The 10130-nt window shown below is 44.0% G+C and overlaps 1 protein-coding gene across 1 annotated transcript in view; it reads right to left on the bottom strand.

Moving 5' to 3' along the window:
• Window positions 1–1744: 1744 nt before the first annotated feature.
• The window catches only part of PEX14 (peroxisomal biogenesis factor 14), a gene marked incomplete at its 5' end in the record, with an annotated part of 38989 nt that continues 30603 nt past the window's right edge, over window positions 1745–10130 (bottom strand). The window contains 4 exons of the mRNA XM_010024857.1: window positions 1745–2634; window positions 4876–4967; window positions 7194–7291; window positions 8546–8648. Of these exons, the coding sequence (XP_010023159.1) occupies window positions 2169–2634; window positions 4876–4967; window positions 7194–7291; window positions 8546–8648 (759 nt within the window). The remainder of the gene's footprint in view (window positions 2635–4875; window positions 4968–7193; window positions 7292–8545; window positions 8649–10130) is intronic.

Raw genomic sequence — 10130 nt, 5'->3', positions numbered from 1 at the left:
CTAAACGTGACGTTCTTTGTGAACGTTAAACAGTGGAGAGAGAGACTGAGAGGGAGAGAGAGACACACACACACACTCACGCACTCCTGGGGAAGATATTCGTCCATTTAAGGCATGAGAAATCATCACATTCAGCAGCAGGTCTAAATACAGTAATATGAAGGTCCCTTTCGCTCCCCCTGAGCAGGAAAATGTCACTGTGTACCAGACACCCAAATACTCAGGAATCAAGTAAATCCCTCATTTTTAAGAAGGGAGCCAAATACTTCTGCTGAACAAAGATGGGACTGCAGTAACTACAAGTTACTTGCTGCAAACCACTTCTTTCAATGGCTTCTGCACTGACATGGCAGGGTTAGAGCAGTCATGGGATACGGCGCAGCATTCCCTGCTGGTAGATAAGACCAAGGGGCTGTGGGATATCTCACACACTCCCTTCAGCACCTCCTGCTGCTGGGGGTGGAAGGAGCAGGATGCTGCATTCTGCACCCTCCAGAGCCTCCTGCTGGGAGGACAGGAACTGGAATAGCTGCATTTTACTCACCAGATGATACATCCATCTTGCCCTCTGCAACACCAGAGGCAACCCAGCATTAAAACATAGTTGTATTTCACCTTATATTGCACTTACACTGTTCTCCACGCTGCCTCCTGCTGATATAACCTCGTATTGGAGCAGTCAGAAAATCAACCAGAAACATCCTTCGGAAAACATTTTATAAGGACTGAATTTCTGTGATAGTCCCTTTTCCCTCCCTTTACCACCCTGCATGCATTTTTCTCCCCCAAAAGAAGAGCCACAGTAATCCAGTAATAGCCTGGTGTTAAATAGTGGTAACTCATATTTATTACAATTATATACAATCATATTTTATATTTGAAATCTATACATGATCACACAGACGAGCACACTTGCTTGGTGAGGACAGTGAGACTCAGTTGTTACAAGAATTGCTCTGCTAAGAGGCTCTGATGCAGTGAATAATATAATTGGACACCACCGTTTTACCAGCTGAGAACACAATGCTGCAAATGAGAGGTTTCAAAATTCACTGGTTTCATTTGTGTAAAGCCCCAATGGGGCAAGAAAAGGCTGGACTGGGCAAGAAGGGCCAGTGGTTAACCTCAGAGCTGGAACTGTTCTTTCTTCTGTAGAGACTGCTTTGCTGAAGGAGGTGCCTGTCACTGGTCATTTAAGATGGGTTTTCTCCTTGTTTCGGGAGAAAACCGGGCTAAAAACCATTGGAAAGATTCAGAATTAACCAACTATTTCAGCGTCTGATATCACCTCCTATTCATTCAGGGCTACTACGTCAAAAGCTGATGTGAGCTCCTTGTCTTTGGAGGAGGAAGGGTAATAATTGGGATGAGTGGAGTCAGCTTCTTTTAAGCCTTCTTTTACTGGGGAGCAATCAGTAACAAAGCCACCTGTTCTCATGGATTTAACTGTGGCCATGAAACCTGGACTTGGTCCCTAGCAAGAGGCCACTTTGATGAGTGGAAGTATGTGGGGTGGAAATAGTGCTCTTTGGACCCCACAGAAATTTAGGGTTTTTAGATACTAGGTAGTTTCAGGAATTTGAGGCTTGACATAAGGCTTGGAAGAGCCAAGATTGAGATCTGATGAGGAATTCAGGCTTAAAACATTCCTTTTTTTTTTTTTTTGGCAACAGAATATCAAGTAGTTTGAGAAATAAACCAGAGGGTTATTTTGGGAAACAGAGAACTGGTTTGGGCCTTTTGTGGGGATTAAAGGCTTGTGAAATCAAAGAGCTCAGGACAGATTGGTTTCTGAAATTGGCTAGAAGGACTCTAGGATGCAGCGAAGAGATTGGCTGCTTTGGGAGAGATGGTGGTTTTGTAAGAGAACTGATTCTCTAGCTGTGGTGCATGGTAAGGCGATTGGTCTTCCAGCCTAGGCAGTGACCCCAGCTCATGGGAAGAAGGCCTGGGAGGGGAGAAGAAGCCACTGCAACGCTGCAAAGCCCTGTGGTGAAACAGGGCCCACCTTGTTCACTGGGCAATCATGACCCTGCTCAAGGTCAGTCATGGGAGGATCATGGGAGGGGACGGTGGCACTTCTCCCCTCAAAATGGGAGAGGCACCGGGGACAGTGCAGGAACCTAGGGAAGATGTACAGCAGCAGCAGCAGCAGAAGCCAGGGTGTCTTAGTCAATCTCATTCTCATTGCTGGCCCCCTCAGGTCTTCGTAGCTTTTCTACTTGCTCATTAATCTGACCATCCCCTCCTCGCCGGTCCTCAGTCTGGACACCCAGACATTCCTCCTCATCCACATGGCTAACGTCATCATCCTCATCGTCCTCTTCCTCCTCGTCATTCCTTTTGGTTTCCCTTTTCTCCTCCTCCCCCTGCACCTCCATCCGCACTTGGCTCTTGACGTCGATCACTGCCTTGTTGCCCTCCTCTGTGCTCAGCAGATGGCAGCTGACCTTTGAGCCCTCAGGGCTGTGGTTCTCCTTCACTGGTGATGAGGTGGTAGACTCGTTGCTGACAGGGGAGATGTCACTGCTGCTATTATGGTTGGCAACAACAGGGTTGGAGGGTGAGCTTGGCTTCACTGGGATCTGCCATGATGGGATCTTGGGAGCCGAAGGGGAGGGAGGGAACTGCCTCCTTGGGGGAGGGGAAGAGGGGAAGAAAAGGAGAGAAAGGGGCTTTGATTAAAAACACTGAGGGGTTATCATTAGAGAGAATGGTATTTGCACTGGGGAAACCATGTAAAGCAGGGCTGAGACTGCAAGTCTCCATCGACAGAAAAGAACAAACCCAAGGCCACCTCACTTCTTCAGCCAGAACCTCAAAGTGCTTTACATGCACCCAGTAATCGAGCCTGCACCCAAGGAAAGTATCAGAGCTGGGCAATCTGAAGCACTAAAATGATCTGGTTTGGCCAGTGTCACACAGTAAGATAGCACTCAGGAATGCTGCCTGTGGAAAGACATGGGTGTCCCTTTATAAAACAATCACTAATTAATTGGTAAAGAAAATTCCCGCCGGATCAAGAAGTCAGACACACCAGGTCCTTGTGCCCCAGCCAAGGAATTTCACCACCTGGATCTCACCTCCACTGTGATACTCAGCTATTGCATTGTGGCTCACTGCAATCCAGAGCCTATCTCCTAGTCCCAGCATGCACTTTACATGTTTGGGCCAGGTCCTGGCTGCCACAAACTGGTTCAGCTTCTCTGACTTGAATGGAGTCATAGTACCTTGCACCAGCTGAGAAAGCTGGCTGCTCTGTGCTTGAGTCCTTCCCGGGTGGGCTTTAAGGATTTGATAGTGGCAGGCTAAAGTCCAACCCTAAGAGGAATCCAAGTACCAGACAGGACAAATGTTAAGCGCAATGGGGAGCACTGGTGCCCTCAGAAAGTCATTCATCATGAAGAGCAAAGCAAAAAAGCATGTCTGATCCAGTACTCCCCATGCATCCTTGCTTGAGTATGTGAAAAGTGGGAGTATGAAGAGATCAGGTCTGAAAAGGATGCCGTGCGGCAGGAAGGCCTCATGTCCCTCAGGTGAGCTGGCTCGTGCCATGGACAGAGCAGATGAAAGCCAGCTGCTCTCCTACAGTGAGCACTCAAACACAGCAGGATACATTTGCTTAGACTGAACTAGGAACAGTAGCTGCTCTCACCTCCCTCTTCCTCCTCCCACCTGCAGCCATCAAAACTCTGCTGATCTAACCTCCATCTCCTGTGAGTGCAATAACCTAATGTCTGCATTATTCAACCAGTATCATAAATGCAAACAACAATTTCAATCTGGAGACTTTCTTGGCTCTGGTGGTGCTGCTGCCTTGTCACTGCTGAGACATTTGCCCTTTTGTTAAACAACCACTCCCAGAGGTTTTCTTTTTTCCCAAAAAGCATTTACTCCCCAGCTGCAACTTTCCCATTGCTGAAGAGGTGCCATTAAGTAATGCTCACCCCCCAGCAGTGATGCTAGTACGACCCAAACCAACAGACAGTAACTGTTACTAATTAACAGACAGTAACTTAGTGTCCTCAATTCTCCAAAGCTTTCTCCAGTGACTCTTGGGAGAAGTGGGAGGTGTAGTGAGAATTTAAAAGGATGTTAAAGACAATACACTTTTCAGACATCCGAAAAGCCCCATTGTTGAGACCCAGAACATGGCTAGTCCAATCTTAGATTGACCTTTGAAGTCCATCTCTTCGGAAACAGATGATTTGAGAAGACTTAGTTACACGTAGAAGGAGGCAAGAGTCACATCGGAGTAAATGGTTCGACAGCTGGGAAGCTAGATAAAGTCTTAAGTTATGTCCTTGGAAAAAAAGAATTTCCTCAAGAACTAGAAATCTGATCCCTGTTCTTATGACTGTCCCACAGGCTGGGATTTATATCATCACCTCATTTCAGACATCTGCTGCATTATAAGCTGTCTATACCTGAGCTAGCTATTCGAGAGAACCAGGCTCTGCTGAAGTGCGATCCTTTTCATCCTGGTTATGCCCTAACCATGAACAGGTCAGCTGAGCTGTATCCAGAAGTGACTCTCTCTGTAAGAGGATGCAGGTGCAGATGCAGTCAATACCTCGGGCTAGGTGAGAGGCATCCTGACTGTGGGGAATGGCAGAGAATTCCTTTATCATAAACAAAAAAGGAAAGATCTTATTAATTACTCAAAGCGCTCTGTGATTAAAGGCAAGTTTGAAAAGCATTTTGAGACCTGCAAATAGAAAGTGATAGTGGAGTGCAAACTGGTATTATTTAAATAGCAATAACAGGATATAGAGCTAGTTCCCGTTGGAAATGCCTTTCCTTTCCATGACTGAGAGGATCCCAGAAAGCAACCCTTTCCCCACACAATAATCTGCTCACACATTCCACCCGTACCGGTTCAGGAGAAGTCCTTTTAATGAGTAGATCTCAGATTTCAATTCATTAATATTCTGTGACTCCAGGATCCAGTTGGTGGAAGTTGTGGCCTAGAACATGAAAAAGAAGACAAGAAGATCAAAGTATGAACTGGGAGAAAGTACATAAATGTCACTTTTTTCTAAACCCTAGTAAGTCCTGTAGTGATGGGCTGAGTATGGGACCAAAGAATACTCATGTCTAGCACTTCCCATAGTAATTTTTGCTAAAAGCAATTCAGAATGAAGCCATTTGTGAGCATCACTCCAGAGATGCTCCTAATAAATCCCCCGACTAAGGAAGCCAGAACTGGAATAACACAAAAATCCTCCTCAGCAATTCCTACTACATGTAGCCAGAACTGATTGTTCCTACTTACTCCTTAAACAGATTTCAGCTATTGCTGAGTAACCCTGAACACCTTCACAGCCAGCACTCCTCGCAGTGACTTCTGGGCTCTGAACCCAGTGAGCTGGGAGAGGCTCAGTCTGTAGTAGCTGTGATATACACAGATGCGTTCCCTTGGGATTCACACTCCCAGCCCTCAGACAGCAAGAATCCAGGAGCCACTGTTCTGGCTTTCCAAGACCTTGAAAGCTACAGCAGCACATTAACAAGGGAGTGATTTCCACTCACTGGCCTGCAAAGGACTCAAATTTCCAAAACACATATGGTGCCAGATGCCTAGGATTTAGAAATAAAATCTGACATCTGGGGCTTTTTAGCCAGTCTCTTTAAAAAACAGTTGTAGAAAATTCAAGCCTTGAATTTTTATGTATGTTTTTTAATTACTTAAAGTCCCTCTTTTTAATTTTTTACAGCATGCCAGTAGGAGTTTGAAAAGCAGATATAAAAACTTACATTACAGCTGAGAAAACACAGCTTTTATTCTTTGGTTTGTGGGGTTGCCCAAGTTTTTCTTTATACACATGAGGTTTAGATATCATAACAATGTGTGCTACCATTTCAGTGCAGGGGGTAGAGAGGGGGGAGGAAAAACTTCTTCAAGACTCTCTAAACCACCAAGAGTCTTATGCCCTTTTCCCTTCTTAAAGCTCAACATGTGGTCTTAATCTTAACACTTAAGACCTGAAAACAGTTTTCCAATTTCCGGACTGGCTCCAGGCCATTGACAGGCCACAGTTCCCAAGGAAAATTGAAGTAGAGTGTTGTGACCATAAACTGGCTTTCATGGTTGGGTTTACAGCTGTGCCACTGAGGGAGTCCTACTGTACAGTGTGCACACCACACAGTCAGCTGTGGCCCACCAGTTACATACCATCAAAGGGCTTGTATGAGATTAAAGTATAGGTAAGGGAGAACACAACAGTTCATGCAATAGGTAAAAGACTGTAAGCGTTGTCTAAGGGATTTCACAGTAAAAAGATAAATCTCTCCCTGTACAGAGAATAAAGATGAATAATCACAAGTTTGTGATCATCTCTACGTGACTGGTTCAAATCCATCCCAGCTCACATGGAACCAACACTCATTGGCTGATAGAATGCTTAGGCCAATGGCTGCAAAGTACTTTGGAGATGAAAAACACTAATTCTCATCACCAGAAAGAAAATCAATTTTGGTTAAAAGTGGTCACTTGTAGTTACACATGTAACAACACAAACTAGTCAGAACTGATGGTTTTATTGCCAGGGTCAAGTCAGGAGTCAAGGGGAATGAGCAACTGAGCATCACTAATGTGGCTGTGATGGGGCTACCTGTTACACTAAGATGACTAAAATCATTGAAACAAGAAACCAAATAGTAAGAATATTCATCCATTACCAAGCCTGGATCTGAACAAGTGACTTAAATACAGTATTTCAAGCGTGTGCTTGGCTGAACAGGATTAAGTCATTGTTCTGACAATGGACAGGAGAAATATGAACATGTAAAATTACATATTACACACAAATAAAACCTCTGCACAAGTGGCCTTTGCCTCTTTTGGTCGGTGGACTAAGAGCACAATTATTTAATCTCAAATGCAATGCAGAAGATACAGAGCTGAGAAAAGGTCTGAGGCCTCAGACACAAAGGCTGCATCCAGAGCTATATAGCAAAGCCCCCTCAGAAGTTACATGTATTTCACTGAGTACCCAGTTAATATCAGAGTGCTTCAAACAGACTGCCTATGGAGAAGTCAGATGCAGAGAAACTGGCTGGGGATATGACAGAGCTGAAGGCTGGATTGTAAACCTAACAAGGTGCTTTCCATGTGCCCACGGAAGAAGGCATGCATGTTCCAAAGAAGAGAGATGGTGATGTTCTAAAAGTAAAGAGTTGGGAATGGATACCTTAGAAGCAGCCAGTTCTTGGGTGAGCTCCTGGATTTTCTGTTGCTGCTGGATTAGCAGCTCCTGGACAGCTGCTAAAGTTGTCTGTAACTGAGTCACTGTAAAGGAAAAAGCAGGAGAGTGTTAAACTGAGATACATGCACATGCACATACACACACACACACGCCCTTCCTGCTGTCTAGCTACAAAGATGCCTCTATTCCTACTATATTTAATTTATCTACCCCCGCCTGCTCACTTTAATCCATATGATTTATCTGCACTACGGGTAATCTACCTGCACTGCATCTAACCTCCAGTATTTCTAGTTTATCTTTCCATTGTATAGATGTCTATAGCCCACAGTATATCCGTCCAAAACCTCTCCCTTCTAATTATATTGGTTTATGATTTGTACATCTCCCTGAACTTATACAATGTTTGTATCATTTATCTATCCTGGGCCTCACACAGGCAAGCGCTGGGGATACCTCCAGTCTAGGAAGAGGCTGGTTTAAGGACTGACCTCAGGGTATCATGAGAAATGAAGGATGCTTTTCTTCACACCCTCCACTAAGAGATGTAATGAGCATCCTCCCACTCTCAACCCACCAGCTCCTTCAACCCCAACATCTTTAACAAACCTACTGCTGAAAATCATAATTTTTTCATCCCTCCAACTGAATATACTTCACACTTTCCCCCTTTTATTTCAAGAGAACACCCTGCATTCCCCTCCTACAGCCCACCAAGCACTGGAGGACTTCTGCTCGACTCCAACTTTTACTGTTTTGCTACTTTATCCAAAGCTTCCAGGCAGTAAACAAGCCGGTAAAATAAAATTAAAACCTCTATTGGTGTGACAGGCAACAGCTAATCCAGACCATCATTAGGGCACCGGGTAATGAACAGACACCCTATAGAGTCAATAACAGAGAAGGTGGCTAAGGTCAGGGAGGCACAGTAATTACAGACTCTCCTGACCCTTCCTCGGGTTTTTAGATGGAAGGTGGGGGGGAAAGGCTGGAAAAAAAAAGCCCCTGGAAACATGTGAGAAGCAGAAATTAAACCTGAACTTTACAGCCCCACGAAAGGCTGTCATTTTATTCTCCTTATTAATATTCTGAGGTTGGGAGCCTTTCCGTAAAAACATAATTAATTGAGGCCGCGCCGACAGTAAACAACCAATTTCAAATTAAACCGAAATGACGGCGCCTTCATTTGCAAATGTGAACAGATTCTCAGAGCAGATAAATGAAGTCACCACATAAAGTGGAGATGGAGGCAAAGAAAAGGGTGGGGGGCTTGGCAGAATGGAGGCTACAGGGAGAAAGGCTTTGAGGGGTGAATTGATGGAGTCATTAATCTTTACCTGTCTGTGTCACACTGCCACTCATCTCAGCGATGTTTGACTCGATCCTCTGAAGTTGTTTCCTGTCTTCTTTGCCTCCCATGATGAGAGGAAGCAGGTATTTCTGTATGGAGTACAGAAAGTTTTTTAGGAAATAGGGATACGCAAACAGTCTTTTCTAATGTACCTGAAACATCCTCAAAGGCCACCACCCAAACCTCAGTCTTTATCACAGAGCCAGTGATCATTTATTCACACACCTGGCTGAGGAAAGAAATTCCCTCTACAGTAGGTATTGAAAGAAGTAGCAGAAGAGAAGATATAAGTTCTGTGGTAAATTTTTGGAGTGCTAAAAATCAGTTCCTAACTCTGTTTAAGGATTCCTGGGACAGCTCTAAGCCCAGAGAAGCATCCATCACACATAGAGTAAGATTTCAGATCATATGCTCTCAAATGTGATCACACTGATCTGTCACAATATCTGAGCTATATCCACAAGGCAAGAAATGCAGAAGTGGGAAGAAGAGGAGAAAGGCTCAGGAAAGGCCAGAGGAATCCAAGCACAGCACGGCAGGTGAAAAAAATGGAAGAGAAGAATGGTCTAGGATGTGGAAATAGCCCTGATAGTGCCTATCAATGCTGCTTCATCCCGGCTTTTGATCCATGTACACCCAGTGCACAGGCAAACGTACAGGATGGTTTCTGAGGCAGACTTGATCATCCAAACTGCTGTGTGTTTTACACTTCTTTTACACTTTCCAACACTGGTGTAAGCTTTCAGTGTTGCTGTGCACAGCTCTTACCCTCACAAAGCACATATACACGTACGAGTTTACACTCTGACATTCTGAAAAGCAAATAGCTCTTGATGACTTTCATAAACAGTTCTCTCTTAATCTTCACAGAACACACAGAGACAACTACGTTGTATCTCAGCATCCTATCTTTCATACAAAGATCACTATTTGCAAACTCCCTCAAAATCCCATGAAGGGCAGAGGGAATCTATCAACTCTTCCAAAGATGTTTTACTCCTGTGAAAGAGTCTCTGCTAAAGCATACAATATGAGGTCTGGATAGACAGCAGAGCAAGATCTGTAACAAAGAATACAGCAGTAGGATATATTAACAGCATCACTAGCATTATGCCAAAAAAATTATGTCAATTATCAATACATGTCAGCTATGTGTCATTTAGTAACAGTGGTATGTTCAGGTCTGCAAGGCCCAGCAGCTGTTGTGTTAACATCTCTCTGGACACTTACAAGATCCACCATTCTTAGCAAGAATGAAAAGATCAGTAATGTTGGCATCACTACTTTAATATAAAAACATAGGGACAATGTAGCTCCATAAAAAGCTATTCTCTTAAGTCAAATAACTTTAGTTGTGAAGATGGAACATGCTGCTTCTTCTGGCCTCTCATAGCCTGAGATCCAGAATATTAATGATAGGACAAGGTAAGAAAAGCAGTTTTTAACTGGAAGGACAACACTATTTGTAAACTAGATTTTACTAAACAAGGTGGTAATTGTTAACTAAAAAACAAACATGAAAACCATCAACCTCTTGTTAAGTCTTCATATCTCTCCCTTTTACAAAAACA

The sequence above is a fragment of the Nestor notabilis genome, unplaced genomic scaffold (genome assembly GCF_000696875.1).
Source record: "Nestor notabilis isolate BGI_N333 unplaced genomic scaffold, ASM69687v1 scaffold10972, whole genome shotgun sequence".
Taxonomy (NCBI): domain Eukaryota; kingdom Metazoa; phylum Chordata; class Aves; order Psittaciformes; family Psittacidae; genus Nestor; species Nestor notabilis.
Note: the sequence above shows the minus strand (reverse complement) of the source record. Positions and strands in the feature narration are given on the sequence as shown.